The 21,203-nt window shown below is 40.9% G+C and overlaps 2 protein-coding genes across 2 annotated transcripts in view; one reads left to right on the top strand and one right to left on the bottom strand.

Annotated features, from left to right (window-relative positions):
* The window catches only part of zbtb2b (zinc finger and BTB domain containing 2b), a 40,673-nt gene extending 23,196 nt beyond the window's left edge, over positions 1–17,477 (bottom strand). Inside the window, exon 1 of the mRNA XM_034162575.1 lies at positions 17,361–17,477. The gene's annotated coding sequence lies outside the window, so the exon portion shown is untranslated. The remainder of the gene's footprint in view (positions 1–17,360) is intronic.
* esr1 (estrogen receptor 1) lies at positions 4,007–19,919 on the top strand. The gene is made up of 9 exons (XM_034162577.1): positions 4,007–4,055; positions 4,859–5,061; positions 5,358–5,474; positions 9,468–9,652; positions 9,751–9,904; positions 16,362–16,500; positions 17,391–17,524; positions 18,010–18,193; positions 19,622–19,919. Exons 2-9 carry the CDS (start codon positions 4,950–4,952, stop codon positions 19,905–19,907), a joined length of 1,311 nt encoding a protein of 436 aa, XP_034018468.1. The 5' UTR covers positions 4,007–4,055; positions 4,859–4,949; the 3' UTR covers positions 19,908–19,919.
* Positions 19,920–21,203: the final 1,284 nt, after the last annotated feature.

Raw genomic sequence — 21,203 nt, 5'->3', positions numbered from 1 at the left:
GAGAATTCTGGTCATGCCTTCACATTTTGTTTGTACATGTATGTGCAGCCAAATGGTGGATCAGGTCCAATGTGCACACTGAACATTACACTCCGAGTGGTGACACTTTTTTGTTGGTCCTTTTATCACACTCGTAGCCCTGCAGGGTCACGTTGGACCTAAAAACACAGGTAATAAACAGCTGGAAATGCTGCGACATGCGTTACAGCATCAAGATGAGTTGCGTGAACTGAATAGTGTTCTTTTAGGCCGCTCACAGGCTTTGCGAAGGTGGTTTGTTGTGAAAAATAAGGTAAATTACGGAGAGAAAACTGCCTTTAAGTCGTGTCATATCACACCCTTAATTATCCTGCTGTCTGATGTAATGGATTCATTGCATCCTGGGAAAATGCAAAAAAGAAAAAGGAAAAATTGTCAGAACTACCTGTTTTCCCACTTGACCTGACATGTTCTGAAAATTGGGCATGTTTGCGAAAGAATGATGTTGCACAGAAGACAAAATTAAATCCGTGCCAAATGCTCGCCTTTCCAAAGGGGAGGGGTTATATTTAAACAGTGAGTCCCAGCTGACAATATTGGACAGAAATGTATAAAATCTTAACCCAGCAGGTGGATGATGAGCGACTTTTATAATTACTTAACAGTGAAATCAATCATTTTTATGCTGTAAACTCATGTTGTGTGCTAACGCTTGCCGTTTACACAGGCTCTGATTGAACACTGGAAATTTAAAAAAGACATGTGAGGATTGGTTTCATTGAACTGAATCAGAAGGTAGGATTTCACTTTAAATAACCATTAATTATCCCCCATTTGGGCTTTATTGTGTAATCTTGGCCGTCGGAATGAGATTTGACCTCCTGCTCTGTTTGCTGTGTTATGGTGACCTGGCATTTAAGGTCGCCATCGTTATCAATTTGGCTGCATCTTTAATTTGTTTTTAAACCTTTCCACTGCTCCCATTGTGTCCTGTTGAGTCCTCTTAGATGTCTGACAGTCAGAATTAGAGAGGACGTGCACAGAGTCTTCTCAGCAGAGATGAAGGTGAAGGACGTTTAAGAGGTGAGTACAGTTTCTTTTTAAAATTCTGCCTTCTTTTAAGGCTGCACTGCTGTAAACAAAAACAAAAAACGGATGCGTCTCATTTTTGCAATGATTTAATTTGCCGCAGAGTCTCAGGTGTATTCAGTAATTCTGCCTGTAAATAGACTGGCCCTAACTCATTATGGTATTGTGTGGAAAAATCATCTTGATGACTGATAACGATTCAGAGCGCTTACAGCGTGTGCTTATTTATCTCTCTGGATACCAACAGCAATGAGTAACGGCTTTTAAAACATACACAGGGGAAGTTGGATGTATTTGTATAATTGAACATTCAGTCCGTCAGCTACAGAGGAGACGTTTGGGTTTGAGATGATAAAAAAAAAAAAAAAAAAAAAATGAGAAGAATTTGAAATGTCAGCATTATTATTTCCTGGTGTTTATATATATGTTAAACAACATCGAACACAGCTTCTTTTAATATTAGAAGAACTGATTTGGGGACAACTGAAAATATTGGAACATATTTCTTGTGACAGAGATCTGTACTGCCAAATTAATTAAACAATAAGGGCCCTATTATCCTTTTAATTATTCATGGATATTGTTTTGAATGGGGGGGAAAAAAGTGAATAAACCAATCTAGAGTCTTGTGTTATTTCCCTTTAAGAGCTTGGGTTGGCCAGGAATCAGGCACACACTGCGTTTATTATTTAAAAGGTGGACTTGAGGTTTTCTGGCATGTTGACGGATCAACGCAAACATGTCGGGGCATGCCAGCAGACAGGCCCCACCAAAGCTCCCTGAGGTGATGCAGAAAGGTAAAATTTTTGTATTTTTCTATTTATTTCTTTTAAGGATTTTCACCTCACTTTTCTTGTGTATACAAGCAGGGTGCAGACCTGCCAGCCTTAGTACCAAGCATGCATTTTTGACAAGAAAGTACATCAGTGTGATTTGTCACAAAGTACACAAAGTTTATTGACGAGCTGTGCTGCATGCAAGTCTGCACTTCTTTTCTTCTGTTTTCTCTTGTGATGCAGAAAACTAGAAAACCCAGTCGTGTTATGTTAGCCGTATAGGCTAACATTAAACATTATAGCTGCCCGACTTTAACGCAAAGTAGTGCTTTGTAGCACCTCGCTAGCACATAAAGTGGGGTCAGGGACTGCTCACCGTGATGTAATTTTATATTTGGTACTCAAAAATTAAAGCTAATTGGGGGAGGGGGGTCACAGCATTGTGAGATATGATGAAATATAACTGTTTTTTAAATGTCTTTCGGTGTCAAATCTGTGACTCCCAGGCTTCACAAAAGCTTCAATGCTGTAAGTGTCATAGTAATGTCTTCCGGATGCTTCCATTAGGTGTCGCTGCAGCAGCTCATCATATGTAAGTATGATGAGCTATTGGTCAAATAAAATTAAAAACAGTATTATAATATATTAAAACAATTAATTTCATGTTCAGCAAGTAATATTATGGTCATTACTCCAAATCAGCTCGTACTTAGTTTAGTTAACTGCTGTGGATCTTTCTTTAAGTATTGTATGTTTGTGGATCATACAGCTTTACTGTATGTAAAACTACAAATCGGAACAATTTGGGATGCTGTGGAAATAAAAAAAATTGCACTGATCCTTATTTCTTTGACTATTTCACTGCAGATGGTATGAACCTGAAATAGTTCATGTTTTGTGTGGTCATTATTTTATTTAATATACATCCATTCCTTATTTCAGGCCCAACACATTCCAAAAATAGAATAGAATAGTCTTTAGAGTCATCGTACAGGGGGGTACAATGAAATTGGGGATGCTCCCGCAGAGCTACTATACACCACCAAAAAAATACATCTTGTACACCACAAAAAAAAGTTTAAATGTGAAATATGTACTGTATACTAATATATATATATATATATATATATATAAACATTAAATATATGAATAAGTACAACTTAAAAATGTCTATAGAGTTTTTGGTACCACTCAAGGGGAGGAAATAACACTTAGAATCCAGCCTCAGTGTACCATGATCTACAAAAAGTGTATGATAACCATCTGCAGGTTGGTGTTATAGCAATGTAGGGGTCAATGAATAATTACACAGAGGTCATCCAGTCATATTGAGAAATATACCACATTCTTATCTGATCATAAAGATTCCAAAAAGGTATAGTTTGGACCATCTATGACTGAATTCTATGGAGTTATGGGGTAAAAACAGCAAAAATGGTGACAAAGGTCAGTTCCAGTTTGTACAGGGCTCAAAAGTTAAAGTTGCTCCAGTTTGGGTAAGAAGTGATGTATAGATTCCACAGTGTCATGAAGGAAGAGGAGTAAAGGTCTTTTGGCAACACGAAGGTCAGGAGGAGATCTTTTTGTTCACACCGGAAAGAATAGTGGAGCTTTCGAGTTGCCTGAAGGGGCTTCAAGGGACAGTATGAGAGAGGAGAGTGTGCAAGGGGAGAGAGGGAGAGAGAGAACAGCACTCGTCTTCACTTCCCCCTCCCAGCAAATGAGAGAGCAAGTCTAAATCATGTAGCTTATCAGTGTTGTTGCGCTGTGATGTTACTCAGGCAGAGCCCAGCTCAGAGCAGGCAGCTTCACCGACCAGTACTCAGACCAAGGATCAGCTCAGCCTTCTCAGAGCTGGAGACCCTCTCCTCTTCACGCCTTTCACCACAGCAGCCGCGCACCCCCCTCGGCAACATGTACCCCGAAGAGAGCAGGGGGTCTGGAGGGGTAACCGGTGTGGACTTCCTGGATGGGGCGTACAATTACACCGCCCCCACCCCTGACCCGACGTCTCTGTACAGCCACTCCACCACGGGCTACTACTCGGCTCCTCTGGATGCCCACGGTCCGCCCTCAGATGGCAGTCTTCAGTCCCTGGGGAGTGGGCCTACGAGTCCCCTTGTGTTTGTGCCCTCCAGCCCTCGGCTCAGTCCCTTCATGCACCCGCCCGGCCACCACTATCTGGAAACCACCTCCACAAGCCACCTACAGGTGAGAGAACGTGTCTTTATTCTTAGAAAGGCAGCGTTGGCGGGCTTAGAATCACGACGTGGGGTTGTTGGAGATTCCTCGTCGGTTACATCATGCGTCACATGGGCGGGTGAGCCGCTTGTGGTCGACGCCGCGTCCAGCTGTAGAATCTGATTTGACTTTTGTTTGTGCTGTAGTTTGCCGATTGTGTAACGATGTAATCAGTATGTCAAACCTGTTAAGTTTGTTTGCTTAACAGTTAAAATAAGAAGCCAAAAAGTAAAAACGACAAGCTTTTATACAGATTTGTTATGGTCACGTTTGCTCTGCCTCGATTTTGTCCTCTTTATTATTAAATGTAAGATTTAATATATTCAATTTCTGACTAATCGGACATCTGTTCAATCTTTGAAATGCAGCTTTAATGAAAACATAGTTATATAACAGCACTGTGTTTTTAATCTGCTTTATAGAAATCGTTGCTATTATCTCTGCAGACAGGATCAAGGCTCACCCTGGTTTCTAATGCCAGAGATTAAGGACTTTGTTATGGACCTTGAGAAAGGAACAATATGTAAAAAAAACAACACAAGCAAGAAACAATCTGCACGGACAGATTGTTTCCTGGTTCAGGTGGATCAGTGGACGACACAGCAGAGGTGTCGTCCACTCAAGGACCCATTTGAGATTAACTAAAAAAAAAAAAAAGAGGTCTATTCTGGAGCCTGTCTGAGTTACAGAAACAAAAAGACAAGATGTTGTGTTTATTATAGTTGTTACTTTTCCAAATTGTGTATTAGAATCATGTACTGGCTCTGTGGCAGGTCCGGTGTGGCGTCTGTATCCAGAGAGGACCCGTGCAGCGGCCGTGACGAGGCTTACGCCGCCGGGGAGCTGGGGGCCGCCACGTTCGAGATGACAAAAGAGACAAGATTCTGTGCCGTGTGCAGCGACTACGCCTCCGGGTACCACTACGGGGTGTGGTCCTGCGAAGGCTGCAAGGCCTTCTTCAAGAGGAGCATCCAGGGTAGGTCATTAAATAGACACACACACACCGTCTTTCTTGCACGTTGTGTACCCCCACCCCCCCGCACACCAGAGGTTCATCATCTTCAGGTGGTTTAGTCATGTTCATGATTGATGCTTCGGAAAATTTCTGACGAATCTTCCAGTGAATCGTCTCCATGGCAATGATAAAGCCAAGATGCCATGTTTTAATTTTCTCCATCTCTGATCTATTTGGAAGGAGAATAGAATGTTCTTGGCTGCTGGATAACATCAATCTGAAGTGTAGTACAAGTAATGGATTTCTTCCGCTTGTAGGTCACAATGACTACATGTGCCCAGCGACCAACCAGTGTACTATCGACAAGAATCGGAGGAAGAGCTGCCAGGCTTGTCGTCTTAGAAAGTGTTACAAAGTGGGCATGATGAAAGGAGGTGGGTAAATTGGGTTTTTTTTTTTGTCTTTTCTGGATGATTTGAAGTTATTTTCTGTTATCTGTTTGTTTATTGTATTTTTTTAAAAATGCTATTAATTTCATACCACCACTTTGGGGAAAAAACAATTTTGTGGACAGAACCATATCTACCACACAAGATCTCAAGATGATGACACCATGATTCTGCCTTCCTCTGAGCGAATCTAATAAAAAAAAAAAACCTGGATTCTTGAAGTTTTTTTTCAGGTAATCCTCAGTGCTGGAAGATGAGACAATTTTTTAACATTTTGGGGTTATCTCAGTTGATACAAATGCAAACTTCAAAGTTTTACACCAGGTAGGGTATTCTCATGACTTGATTGACCTTCGAAACATGCTAACTGCAGCTCCGGCAGAGGTCTCCAACCGGTTCCAGAAAGGGCCGAGAGGGTACAGGCTTTCTGTGCAACCACCCACTCCAGCAGGTGATTTCACTGATTAAAATCACTTTGAGCAGGTGAAATCAGTTAATCATTGAAATCACCTGCTGGAGTGCGTGGTTGCACAGAAAGCCTGTACCCTCTCGGCCCTTTCTGGAACCGGTTTGAGACCTCTGGTCTAGAGGTTTAGTGTTGGTGGTAGTGTTTGGAGAGCAGATGATTCTCAATGCTTTGGACTATATCTCTGTTGATATGACTCCAAACTGCTTAAATGTTTCACACTAGGCAGGATGTTTTCATGACTTGGTCAGCTTTCGAGAGCCGCTGATTGCAGATCCAGACCCAATGTCTGGACTTTATTACATCAGTTTGCTGTCATGAAGCCAGATTGCTATGTTAACATATTAGTCTTTTAAATGGTTGTGATCCTTAAAATGTTTTGAAATTCTTACACGATAGATTGTCAGTTTAGTTAATTTCTTCACCCACATCATTCAGCTTTGTACTCCAGAATTTAGGATATGGATGAGGATGGGATAAGGAGTTGGGCTGTATAAATGCATAAATATGTAGACCTGGGTTTGGTTTCTGGTTGCACTACCTGTTTCTTTGGACAAGGCACTTCATCTGCATTGTCCCAGTTTACTAGCTCTAAATGGGTTCCGGCCTTGGCAGGGGAAGTACCCTACGATGGACTGATGTCCATCCAGGGGGATTTGTAGAGCTAGTCCATGAGCCAGTCATGAATTTTGACCTAATCGATACCACTTAAGGGGAAAAAAAAACGACACTTAGAATCCAACCTCAGTGTACCATGGCCTACACAAAAATGTATGATAGCCATCCCAGGGTGGTAGCTGTAACCAGCTCGGGGTCAATGAAGAATTACACAGAGGTCAAACTTTAAAAATGCTCCAATCATGTTGAAAACTATGCCACATTATTTGTGTGTTCATAACAATTCGTAAAAGGTATAGTTTGGACTATCTATGATGGAATGTTCTGGAGTTAAGGGGTAAAAACAGCAAAAATGGTGACAAAAGTCAATTTCAGTTTGTACAGGGGTCAAAAGTTAAAGTTGCTCCAATTTCAGAAAAAAATTATGCAAATTATTGGTTGAAATAAAAGGATCAATAAATGGAATAGTTTTGACTGTTGACTGCTTTGTCTCCAAAGTAAAGGTCAAACAAGGTCAACATCCATTGAATTCTATGACGTGACATATGTTAACATGTGACATATGTTAACCTGTAACATGATAACTAAACATGGCAAATGGTGCAAACTGTTCCTTTTTAGAACCCTATTAACCCCAATAATAATTTGCATAATTGTTTACTGAAATTGGAGCAACTTTAATATTTGACCCTGTACAAACTGAAATTGACCTTTGTCACCATTTTGCTGTTTTGACCCCGTATCTCCAGAACATTCTGTCATAGATAGTCCAAACTAGACATTTTTGGAATTGTTATGATCAGACAAGTGATATGATATAGTTTTCAACATGATTGGAGCATTTTTATAGTTTGACCTCTGTGTAATTCTTCACTGATTCCTACCTGGCTACAGCTGCCACCCTGGGATGGCTAGCATACATTTTGTGTAGGCCATGATACACTGAGGCTGGATTCTAAGTGTTTTGTTTTGTTTTTTTCCCCCTTAAGTGGTACCGAAAACTTGCTTGGCCTATGGACTAAGACTCATTCATTTCACACTATGGAGATACCCTGTCCATAAGCTTGTTTGGAGATGAGCTCTGGTACCAATGTACCCCAGGGACATGTACAACTTAATACTACTACTTCTACAATCCCAAATCTGAAAAATATTGGGATGGTATGGAAAATGCAAATTTTATATATATACGTGTGTGTGTGTGTGTGTGTTGCAGTTATTCCAGCAACCACATCATAAGCTGTGCAGCAAGACATTGTTTTTGAATTTTTCATTTCAAAATTTTCCACATATTTTCTATTGGGAACAGGTCAGGAAGGCAGACAGGCCTGTCCATTATGTATCCTTTGGTTCCACAACCATTCCTTTGTAATATGTGCAGAATGTGGTTTTGCAATGTCTAATTTAAAAATGCATGGGGGTCCCTGGAACAGATGTTGTGTTCAACGCAGCATATGTTGCTTTAAAATCTCAGTGTACTTTTATGCATTAATGCGACCATCACAGAAGTGTAACCTTTGCCAAGGGCAATGACACAACCCCATACCATGACAGACCCTGGATTTTGGACTTGTTTTATTAAACAGTCTGGATGAACCTTTTCATCTTTGGTCCAGAGCACATGGGGTCCACTTTTTCTAAAAAGATCAGGAAACTGATTTTTCTCAGCCACAACACCTTTCCACTGTGTGATGGTCTAACCCAGATGCCAACAGAAGTTCACACCACTTCTAGGCAATCCTATCATAAGGCTTCTTTTTTGAACAGCAAAGTTTTAAGTGGCTTTTGAATGTAATTCTGTATTGACCAAGGTTTCCCAAAGTAATCCCTTGCCCATGTAGTTATATCAGCTCTTGATGAATGATTGTTCTTGATGCAGTGCCATCTGAGGGAATGGAGACCACAGGTGTTCAGCGTAGGCTTGAGGACTTGCCCTTTACGGGTAATACTCCAGATTCCTTGAAATGTTTAATATTATACACTGTAGAGTGAGAAGTATGCAAATTCCTTCCAATCTTTCTTTGAGAATCATTTTTAAAACACTTCAATAATTTTCTCATGCATTTGTTGTCAAACTGGAGATCATCTGCCCATCTTTGTTCTTCAGAAACTTGTGGACACTGTTTTGAATGAAAACAGTTTCAGTCACCTGTTTGAATTTTGCATTTTATTTATTTGCATTTTCCGTATCATTCCAACTTTTATCAGATTTGTTGTTGTACTTCTTCAACATGTAAAGCTGTTTTTGACATTCTGGCACACATCTATAGAGATTTATTGATCTTGAAATAGGATGGGCATCTCCTTGAAATGGTTTTAGATTTCTGTGACGTATGTCACAGAATTTTATTGGCAAGTTGTTTCCTGAAGCCCTGAAAATGGGTCTTTTTAAAGGAGTGTTTGTTTTACTGACTCCAAACTTCATCATTTGCTTTTAAGACACCTTCTCCCCTCAGTGAGCCTTTTCAAAATTTGTATATTTTGACCCCTTTAAATCAGTTTTTTGTGATGTTTTTCATTTGCATAATTTGATCTTTTTTGTGTTTTGTGTTTTTACATGAAGACGAGATCTCATGTAAGGTTTGGTTTTCGTGTAGCAGAAGGATTGGCAGACATATGAGTGCTGGTGGATGCAGATAAGCTTGAGACGAACTTTAACGTGACCTTGAAGTGATTTCCTCTTAAGGAGTACAACTACTGATTAGTGGACACCCATATTTTTGTTTTCATACTTCTTCAATCACACAGGCATTTATGTCGTGTATCCTTGGATTTTTTATGGCAAGAACAGGATATGTGCGAGGGCTGGAAAGGGGAACGCCGGATAATGCTCATGTGCGGAAGAGTATTTGTGGCCATCATCATTTAGTGTCATCCCACCGCTTGTTTCCAAGGTTTGCGCAAGGATCGTGGGAGTCGTGTTTTGCGGCGGGAGAAACAGCGCAGTGGCGCCAGTGAAAGAGACAAGAATTCTAAAGAGCTGGACCACAAAACTGCGCCATTTCAGGACAGGAGGAAAAACGGCAGTAGCAGTTCTAGTGGAGGAAATACGCTGGTAACTGGCATGCCTCCTGACCAGGTGTGGATTACTGTGGCGACCATCAACACCAACAGCCATCTAAAGATAACATGGCACCAGTATTCAGGTGTTAAATTTTGTTTTCACACCCGTTATAGGTGCTGCTTCTCCTCCAAGGAGCCGAGCCTCCAATACTTTGTTCCCGTCAGAAGCTGAGTCGACCCTACACCGAAGTCACCATGATGACTCTGCTCACCAGCATGGCTGATAAGGAGCTGGTCCACATGATCGCCTGGGCCAAGAAGCTTCCAGGTTAGCACACAAATCCACGCAGAAGCGTTGCTTGGGGGGCATGAACAGCATGAAACTCTGATGTTTAAGACCTGCTTCAGAGAAAAGTCTGAGTGCCGTCTAGCTGGTTTGTTGAGGATAGCAGTGATGTTTGAAGTTGAGACTTGGGCAGTGACGGGAGTGCAGGAGAAGAATTTGGATGTAGCCGAAATAAGAACACAGAAAAAGATGCAGATTGAGGTGGTTTGGACTGGATGAGAAAGTAATGAGGACTGTTAAAAACAATCCCAAAAAGCCTGTTGATTTCAGGTCAAAACCTTATGGTGAGCAGTGTAACTTTGTAAAGAAAAAAATCTTGTGAACTCGATAACTTCTTTCCTAATTGCCTGATTTTCACTGAACTTGGTACATATGTTAGGCACGGTGACCCCATGGAGAGTTGATTTTTTTTGGGCCAAAAGCTCAGTCACTGAACTGTAAAAGGTTAATTCTATGGTAATGGAATTACAACAGCAGCAAAATCTGGACATATGGCATCTAACCATGACAGATTAGCTCAGATTGTAATTCCGTTACTGTAGAATTGCCCAAAAGCATCACAATGTTTGCAAAGCGTGTCAGGAGTTAGTGCAAACTGTGCTTGTTCCCCAGTTATTTATGGGCATTTTGCAGGACTCACTGTGTAACTACCACTGAAGAGGCCCAATTGTACTGTCGTGGTAAACAGATGCATTAAGGCCCCCTGACACTTGCACGACTTTTATGCACGCACTGTGTAATGCAGGAGAGTAAATGTGAGAGGGGTGCCGGTGCGTGTAATTGCGCAAAAAGAATTTTGAAATGTTCAAAAAATCTTTCACGCATAAATGTCCTGCAACAAACCTGAAATGGTAGTGAATGTTATGTGATCTACTCGCCAAACACTACGTGCAGCTCGTCAAGTAAAGAAGAAGTGAACAGTGTGAGTGGTTGCATCAGCGCACCACATCAGAGCAGAGCTCGTCTGAATGACTATAAAGAGATCACAAACATACTTTTACAGCTGCACAGAAGAAGGAAAGAACATGCAACTGTTTTACCAAGCCATGACAATGTAAACATGAGAAATAATTACTTTTATAGGCGGCTCCCAAATGCTTTTCTCCCCTTCTTTCTCCCCCTTCTTGCGCACGCACACAAGAAAAGCTGCAGCTGCAAGTGTCAGGGAGACTTTAAGCACTCATCAGGTGTCATGTTTTGCCAGCAGTTAGGTAAAAGCTAAGTTCCAAATTTGGGCCCGATGCCCAAATATAGGGGATATTTAGAATGACTTTTTCAAGGAATTGGTTAAAGATGCAAGTATTGTTGTATGAAGTTACACCATATTGTACTGAGTAAAGTCTTATATTAATTTCTTACTAGTTTAGGAGGTCCTGTGGCTTATATACTGAAATGTAGAATGCAATACGAAAGTACCCTTGGTTGTATCAGCATCTAATAAAGAATTTGACCTTTTGACTACTTAAAATAGGTCAAGGTTAGAACAGAATAAACTCCAATAATAAAAGAATAAACACTAATAAGAAATTGTACACTACAACAATGCACAAAGGTCCCATACCAAGTGCAGATAATCAACTTCAACTTCAATCAACTTTTTTTTTTATATAGCGCCAAATCACAACAAACAGTTGCCCCAAGGCGCTTTATATTGTAAGGCAAGGCCATACAATAATTATGAAAAACCCCAACGGTCAAAACGACCCCCTGTGAGCAAGCACTTGGCAACAGTGGGAAGGAAAAACTCCCTCTTAACAGGAAGAAACCTCCAGCAGAACCAGGCTCAGGGAGGGGCAGTCTTCTGCTGAGACTGGTTGGGGCTGAGGAAAGAACCAGGAAAAAGACATGCTGTGGAGGGGGGCAGAGATCGATCACTAATGATTAAATGCGGAGTGATGCATACAGAGCAAAAAGAGAAAGAAACAGTGCATCATGGGAACCCCCCACAGTCTACGTCTAAAGCAGCATAACCAAGGGCTAGTCCAGGGTCACCCGATCCAGCCCTAACTATAAGCCTTAGCGAAAGGAAAGTTTTAAGCCCTAATCTTAAAAGTAGAGAGGGTATCTGTCTCCCTGATCTGAATTGGGAGCTGGTTCCACAGGAGAGGAGCCTGAAAGCTGAAGGCTCTGCCTCCCATTCTACTCTTACAAACCCTAGGAACTACAAGTAAGCCTGCAGTCTGAGAGCGAAGCGCTCTATTAGGGTGATATGGTACTACGAGGTCCCTAAGATAAGATGGGACCTGAATTATCAAAACTTTATAAGTAGAAGAAGAATTTTAAATTCTATTCTAGAATTAACAGGAAGCCAATGAAGAGAGGCCAACACGGGTGAGATATGCTCTCTCCTGCTAGTCCCCGTCAGTACTCTAGCTGCAGCATTTTGAATTAACTGAAGGCTTTTTAGGGAACTTTTAGGACAACCTGATAATAAAGAATTACAATAGTCCAGCCTAGAGGAAATAAATGCATGAATTAGTTTTTCCAGCATCACTCTGAGACAAGACCTTTCTGATTTTAGAGATATTGTGTAAATGCAAAAAGGCAGTCCTACATATTTGTTTAATATGCGCTTTGAATGACATATCCTGATCAAAAATGACTCCAAGATTTCTCACAGTATTACTAGAGGTCAGGGGAAATGCCATCCAGAGTAAAGATCTGGTTAGACACCATGCTTCTAAGATTTGTGGGGGCCAAGTACAATAACTTCAGTTTTATCTGAGTTTAAAAGCAGGAAATTAGAGGTCATCCATGTCTTTATGTCTGTAAGACAATCCTGCAGTTTAGCTAATTGGTGTGTGTCCTCTGGCTTCATGGATAGATAAAGCTGGGTATCATCTGCGTAACAATGAAAATTTAAGCAATACCGTCTAATAATACTGCCTAAGGGAAGCATGTATAAAGTGAATAAAATTGGTCCTAGCACAGAACCTTGTGGAACTCCATAATTAACTTTAGTCTGTGAAGAAGATTCCCCATTTACATGAACAAACTGTAAATCTATTAGACAAATATGATTCAAACCACCGCAGCGCAGTGCCTTTAATACCTATGACATGCTCTAATTTCTGTAATAAAATTTTTATGGTCAACAGTATCAAAAGCAGCACTGAGGTCCAACAGAACAAGCACAGAGATAAGTCCACTGTCCGAAGCCATAAGAAGATCATTTGTAACCTTCACTAATGCTGTTTCTGTACTATGATGAATTCTAAAACCTGACTGAACCTCTTCAATAGACCATTCCTCTGCAGGTGATCAGTTAGCTGTTTTACAACTACCCTCTCAAGAATCTTTGAGAGAAAAAGCGAAGGTTGGAGATTGTGGCCTATAATTAGCTAAAATAGCTGGGTCAAGTGATGGCTTTTTAAGTAATGGTTTAATTACTGCCACCGTTAAAAGCCTGTGGTACATAGCCAACTAACAAAGATAAGGTGATCATATTTAAGATTGAAGCATTAAATAATGGTAGGACTTCCTTAAGCAGCCTGGCAGGAATGGTGGGCCTAATAAAACATGTTGATGGTTTGGATGAAGTAACTAATGAAAATAACTCAGACAGAACAATCGAGAGAAAGAGTCTAACACAAATACCGGGCATCACTGAAAGCAAGCCAAAGATACGATACATCTTTGGGATGGTTATGAGTAATTTTTTCTCTAATAGTCAAAATTTTGTTAGCAAAGAAAGTCATGAAGTCATTACTAGTTAAAGTTAATGGAATACTCAGCTCAATAGAGCTCTGACTCTTTGTCAGCCTGGCTACAGTGCTGAAAAGAAACCTGAGGTTGTTCTTATTTTCTTCAATTAGTGATGAGTAGAAAGATGTCCTAGCTTTACGGAGGGCTTTTTATAGAGCAACAAACTCTTTTTCCAGGCTAAGTGAAGATCGTCTAAATTAGTGAGACGCCCATTTCCTCTCCAACTTACGGGTTATCTGCTTTAAGCTACGAGTTTGTGAGTTATCCACGGGTCAGACACTTCTGATTTAAAGCTCTCTTTTTCAGAGGAGCTACAGCATCCAAAGTTGTCTTCAATGAGGATGTAAAACTATGACGAGATACTCTAACTCTCTTACAGAGTTTAGGTAGCTACTCTGCTCTGTGTTGGTATATGACAATAGAGAACATAAAGAAGGAATCATATCCTTAAACCTATAATCCTGACAAAAGCTGCAACTTGCACTCCGATGTGACTTATTCAGCTTATACTCAAAAAATATGGTATACATGTTTTTGCTAGTCATGTGACCTTTGACCTTGGGTATCCTTGACAGCTCTAACTCAAGGTCATAAGTATTTATCTTTAACAGTTTGTAGCAGCATGGGTTCAACATGGTAGACATGTTGTGTGTTAGTTGTAAAACAGGTGCAGGGTTTTTTTTTTTGCCATTATTATGGTGACATTAGAGCAGATACTAAAGTACAAATCATTAAATTGCCCTAAAATGAGCTTTAATTGGTAACAGAATGTGTATGTCAGGTAAAATCCTTTTTGGACGAGCTGACTTCTTGATGTCAGGTTTACCCAAATGTCATCTTGACACTAAAGAAAGGGGGGAAAAAATAGTTATTCTGCAGTTTGTTGTAATATATTTATTTATTTTTAAATCCAGAGATGTCAAAGAGCAGAAAAGTCACTTTGCCAGTGAAGCAGTTAAAATATGCAGATTTCTTTCTGTTCTCACTCGCTCTGTTGAAGGAAGAGATGCAACGTTTGCAGTGAGTTGCGCACGCACACACACACACACACAGAAAAGCAGAGCCATTACGGTGATGGTAATTACAGTCATCACCTTTTCAGCGAGGATTGTTTGGCCAATCTGTCGGCACCCCCACCGAGCCTAAATGCCTTATAAGACGCATCTGCCGTACACAGGCTCTCTAAGTAAGTCCTGACTTTGAGGTATTACAACCTCATGCGTCACTAAAAGCCCAAACCATTTTAATTGCTCGGGGTCCCAAACTGGGTACAGGGCAACAATGACCAAACCGGCAGTAATTATGTGTGAATTGAGACAGCTGAGTGTCTGTGACAAGGCTCCTTATGACAACAGACAGGTTGCTGATTGGTTTTGTGCCTTTGCCATAAACGCCAGGCACAGATTTGTTTATTTGCGAGTGCCACAAAAGGATGCAAGGTGTCCTCACCAAACTGGCCGGATTATGACTTTGAATAGTTGAAGCATAAACATCTTCTGATGCTCGGTGGTTCCAGATGATTACGGTGGGGGCAGGGGGGTCAAACGACAGACCCGTGCTCACACTGCTGGTGTCACGTCCAGAGATATTACCCAATTTCCCATGTACAATTGGTTAATTTAACAGTAAATACTAATGTTAGAGGCTGGGTATTACCACTTGGGTGTATTTCTTGGAGGATTTCTGTATTAGTTTGCATCCATGTATTTGGGATTGTATGAGAAAATAAAGGAACCAGTCAGAGTTTGTACACACCAGATTTTCCATTATTTCTACCATTGTCACATTTAAGAAAAATAACTGGAAGATGTTGAAAATAGTGTTCAGAGCCGCCTCAGTTTCTTTGGAATTTTGTTGAAATTAGTAAAACTACATTTTTTGCAAGTATATGCAATCGGCATTCAGAAAACAGATTTTCAAAAAAAAATCTAGATGGCTTCTATTTTCCTGGAAGTCATCGTGGTGACCAACTTCAATTTTTAAAAATAGCTTTGAGTTTTTAAGATCGCAGCTTCTGGATGACGTAGGATCTCTATTCCAGTGGTTAAATACATAGTTCAGCTTAAGGAACCCAGTGATGCCATTTACTAAACTTATGACCGGTAGTATAAATGTTTTGTAATTAACACCATTGGATTCCTTTTTCCTGAAAATGTCTATTTAGTCACTGGAATCAAGATCCTCAGTCATCTAGAAACCAAGATTTTGAAAACTCCAGTTTTAAGGTGCTACTTTCACAGATCAAGATTTGAATACTTATTGTCAGCAGCTCATGATGTGAGCTTTGACTGACCACACAGTAAAGTAAAGGAGGAGGAGTTGTTCTTGTTGTTGGGTTTTCTGAATTTTTGGAACTTCACCGTGAAGCTATGCCAATCAATCAGATTTTTAGGGATCAGTATGAGCTTTTGATTAAATCTCTAGCCTCGTCGATGGCAGAGATATTATAGTAAAATGTGTTTTTCGGCTTATCAAATCAATTTTATTTATATAGCGCCAAATCACAACAAACAATTGCCCCAAGGCTTATGTTTGCCTTGACTTGGAGTTTTAACCATTCTGTTCCAAACGGTCATCATGTGGAGACACTCATCCAAATAATATTCCCAAATTTGGTGGAAATCCATCCAGCTGCTTGCCATTTACTCGTATGTGCACATGCATGAGAGAAGGTTTTGACTCCCTCCCCAGCAGTGCTCGTTAATGTGCACGTTTGTGTGGTTTTCTTTTCTAGGGTTTCTGCAGTTGTCTCTTCACGACCAGGTGCAGCTGTTGGAGAGCTCTTGGCTGGAGGTGCTGATGATTGGCCTCATTTGGAGGTCCATCCACTGTCCCGGCAAACTCATCTTTGCTCAGGACCTGATACTGGACAGGTAACGGCGGCTGCGACATTCCTGTTTTGTGACACTTTTTTCTTCTCTCACACACATCTTCGATGCGTTGGGGTTGTAGATTGGCATTTTCGCACCATTTCGCGCCATCCGGACTCGTCCTTCTAATTAGATGTTCCCCACAGAGAGAAGAGGAACCTCTTTCTAAACTGAAATACCCTCTGAAAGCGACAGCGCAGAGCTGAGAGAGAGAGAGAGAGGATTGTTTTTTTAACATAAATTAGGCTTGATGACTAAAACGATGCAGGTCAGGGTTCTCTCACTTTTTATCTCCATCAAGGACGGCATGATCCATGGCTGCATCTGTTTGTTTGTTAGGTGGGTTGTTGTCATAATTTTTGCATTATTTTAAATACCCAATATCCTGATTCCTTTGGGCACATCTTGATCTTAATCCATATTCCTTTGATCCTGATCCTACCTTTGATATTTGATCCTGACCCGGGTCTTTTTTTATCAAGGGGCACATCCTTCCTTTTATCCTTGTTGTATATGCTATGTTCTTTGATTATAATTCCTTTATCATTCAGGATTTGATATTTGATCCTGATTATAGGATCAAAGCAATCAGGATCTTAGTTCACCATTTAGAATCAAAGTTCTGCACATGCACCATGATCCTCAAAGCAGAACAAAAAGTGATGAAACCAACCTCCTTAGTGACGGTCAGACATCAACATTTAGGATCACCTCTCAGGATCAAAGGTGAGCAACTAGAATCTAAGCAGGTGACAGAAGCGATTGAAGATTCCTTTGATTCAGTCTGACATTTTCACAGTGTAAAAAGAAAGAGATCAAAGGGAACTGTCAGCAGGAAGTGGAGGAAAACCTTCTCTGAGGACCTGATGATTTCTTTGGTGTCTGCTCTCCAGGAGTGAAGGCGACTGCGTCGAGGGCATGGCTGAGATCTTCGACATGCTGCTGGCTACCGCCTCCCGCTTCCGCATGCTCAAACTCAAACCGGAGGAGTTTGTGTGTCTCAAAGCGATCATCTTACTCAACTCCGGTGAGGCCACTAGTGTTTGTCTCCTTTTGTCACCGAAAACGTTGAAAGTGCACAAACGGTTTTGCACTTCTTTGATACGATCAATGTTTGTATTTGATGTTTCCTCCCACATGCACTCGGCGTGCACTCAGCGGTGTCAGGCTGCACCCACAGAGGTGCAGCGTCGCTCAGGTGCATTAGGCAGACAGTGTTCTGGAAAGCCCTGTGGTGTCAGCTCGCCCGTTAGCTGTTCCCATGACAACGTGACACAGCACAGAGATTCACATTTGCCCCGGAGATTGAGATATTCCATACGGGGAACAGACAAAAATACTGATCGGGTAGTGCTGACGCAGCCAGACGAGAGAAATCAGTGAAATTAATTACTTACATTCAAAAAAGAAAACAAAAGTTGAGCATGTCTGAGCTGGTTTATTTTGTAATTGTTTTAAGACCTGAATGATGCCTCCTATCTGGGAAAAAATCTGATATAATTTGTCTGTCAGGAGCCTTTTCTTTCTGCACCGGCACCATGGAGCCGCTGCACGACAGCGCGGCGGTACAGAGCATGCTGGACACCATCACAGATGCGCTCATACATCACATAAGCCAATCAGGAGGCCCCATCCAGCAGCAGTCCAGACGACAAGCCCAGCTCCTCCTCCTGCTCTCCCACATTCGCCACATGAGGTGAAATTAAGTTTGTATTTGTGTTGTTTTGTTAATTAGGCGCCGTTTGATGTTTGCATGAATCTCGTTCAGCGGTGAAGCTTTGTAAGGCGGAAGAAGCTTAGAGAGCGCCATTATTGATTAGTTTAAGCTGATTTTAGCACAGATCATCAATAACAGGCAGAATAGGAACAGAGCAAAAGAACCGTTTGATACACGTGTTCACTTCAAAATAGTCTGTGGATCAATAGGAAATAAAATGTTAAATTCCTGATCCAACAACTAAATGTCCATTTTACTTCAATGTATTTAATTCAAGCAAGAAATCAGCTAATACACTTTTTATCTGTCAACATGTGGCTTTGAGTGTAGATTTTCAGCTTAAATTCAAAGGGTTTAAAAAAATGCTTCATTAACCATTTAGGAATTACAGCCATTTTTTACATGCACTTTCAGAGGCCTTAAGTAATTGGACAAACTAAATGTAACAATTAGTTTGCCAGAAGACACATGCGAGACTTGAGCCTCGATCAGAAGTCTCTCTGTCTGTGTAACTGGTGATGCAACAGCTGAATGCTGCACTGAACAAAGTGTCTCCAATCACAGACACAGGAGGCTCAACATTTGGTGGCTTCCCTCACGTCTCACAAGTCATCAGTTTTTGAGGACTGCTTATGCCTGGTTCACACAGCAAGAAAATTATGCAGATTTCTGACCCGATCTTCCCCTTCCGACAATTTTAAGGACGCCCCAACTATCACGATGGCTCTAAAGATGATCTTAGATATTCCTGCTGTGTGTGGCGTGTTAAGAGCGCTCGTCTGCTCAGAAGGCCATCGGGACCGCTCAGACCTTAAATCGTAACTGGTCAACATTGTCTGAATTGTCTTGGCCTGATATCCTGGCATGTGGGGTGCCCCCCCAGCACAAATGAGCACGCAACCTGTCAAATGTGATGTGTAGCCAATCAGAAAGCAAGGTGACAGAAGCACAGAGGGGAATCCAAAATTGTTTCCTCCAAAGTTACATTTTATCTAGAGAGGTTTTGTGAGATTTCCCATCTGACTTGGGAATGCCCATGAGTGAAATCTGTTGGTGTGTTTGTCTTTACCATGTGGCTGCACACTGTACGACCAAACTTATGTTTGGAGTCTCTCAGGTATTGAAAACCTTCCGACAATTATTGAAATCTTGCCGTGTGACTAAAGTAGAAGCTACAAATATACCAGCCTTTGCACAGGGATGGGTTTCTGCCACCATATTCAAAATGCCTTTGGCTTCATATGGAAACTCCCAAATTACAAAATGCATCCTTCTGTTTTATAACAGTAACTTTAGGTTCACTGCACTCTACATGAGAAGTCAAAGTCAGCTGGCGGTGATCACTCACTAATATAATCATCAACATACTCGTTAAAGTGCGTTACTTTTGTTTCCTGCCGCCTGCAGCAACAAAGGCATGGAACACCTGTACAGCATGAAGTGCAAGAACAAAGTGCCTCTGTACGACCTGCTGCTGGAGATGCTGGACGCGCACCGCCTCCACCGCCCAGTCAGGGAGGCACAGGCCTGTTCCCATGGCAACCGAGAACCCCCCTCCACCAACATGGCTACGTCCTTCTCCTCGGCCGGCTCTGGATCAGGACCGCAAGGCAACCACGAGGCCCCGAGCAGAGCCGGACTGGGAGTCCTGCAGTACGGCGCGTCGCACTCCAACGGCGCGCACGTCCTATGAGACAGCACGAGGTATCTGAAGGTCGCGTAGGAGTTCAGAGTGCTGTGGAACCGCTGACATACAAAGATAGCGTTTGAATTCGTGAGATAATTTATGAATGAGTCGATTTTTATAGATGTGGTTGTTAAAGTTGGAGCAAATTCCGCAGGAGGGGAAAAAAATTGCATTGCGCCAGTTTTAAAACCAGTAGTAAATATTTTACAGTGCCAACTTAATTTTTTTTTTTTCTTCAGGCTTCACAGCACAGCTTTTACTCACGTGACTTGTTAAATATATTTCAGATGATGAGCAGCTAAATTTTTTTTTTTCTTTTTTCTCGATTTAATCTGCCTTGACCAAAGTGCACTTTTTGGGGCGTTAAGGAGCTGTTGGGCATTATTTCCAATTTCACATACAGAATACGTTTTGGCAAAATTAGTTGAATTCACTTTGGGTTTTAAAATCTCCACAGCTACGTCCAACATTGTTGAGGTGTAGTTAAACAATTTTAAAAAACAAAAAAAGAGTCAGTTTTGCTAACTTTTAAATCTGCTAAAACTCGCACAATCAAATCAGACAGCACTGATTACATCATAAAGGAAGCAAAGCATTCGCACTATGTAATTCACAGCTTTTTGTTTGTAGTACTTTTTTCTCTCTGCTTGATTGCAAATGTGTTCATGGTTAAGTATTTGTCTGTTTTTGTCTGTGTAGCTGGGCTACAGAAATTTTTTAGTGATTGTGTCGAGTTTAGTGAAATTAACTAAATCATACGCAATCAGGTGTTTTCTTTTTTAGCTGCTGTAAAGTGCTAATTCGTCATATAATTTATGAAACATGTTAGCTCGTATTTAAATTTACTTAGCTCTTCGGAGGGCAATAAAACTGTTAATTTTACACAAGGATTGTAATAATGGAAAGGATTAGGATTAATCGTCAACTGTTTTGAGTTAATTAAATGGGTCATTTTAGCCCTGTTCATTATGTTCCGGTGGATTCTTGGAGTTTTCGATTCTTTGAAACCAATGCTGAATGTTAAACCTGTTGGGAGCAGGCTTAGGGTGCATCCGGAAAGTATTTCCAGCACTTTTTCAACATTTTATGTTACAGCCTTATTTCAAAATGGAAAAGAAATTTTTTTTTTCCCTAAATTTTCTACTCAACACCCCATAATGACAAAATGGAAAAAGAAATTGATATTTTTGTAACTTTATTTAAAAAAAACAAAAAAAACCACTTAAGAAATCACATATGTACATAAGTATTCACAGCCTTTGCCATGAAGTTAAAAATTGAGCTCAGGTACATCCTGTTTCC

The sequence above is a fragment of the Thalassophryne amazonica genome, chromosome 21 (genome assembly GCF_902500255.1).
Source record: "Thalassophryne amazonica chromosome 21, fThaAma1.1, whole genome shotgun sequence".
Classification (NCBI taxonomy): domain Eukaryota; kingdom Metazoa; phylum Chordata; class Actinopteri; order Batrachoidiformes; family Batrachoididae; genus Thalassophryne; species Thalassophryne amazonica.
Note: the sequence above shows the minus strand (reverse complement) of the source record. Positions and strands in the feature narration are given on the sequence as shown.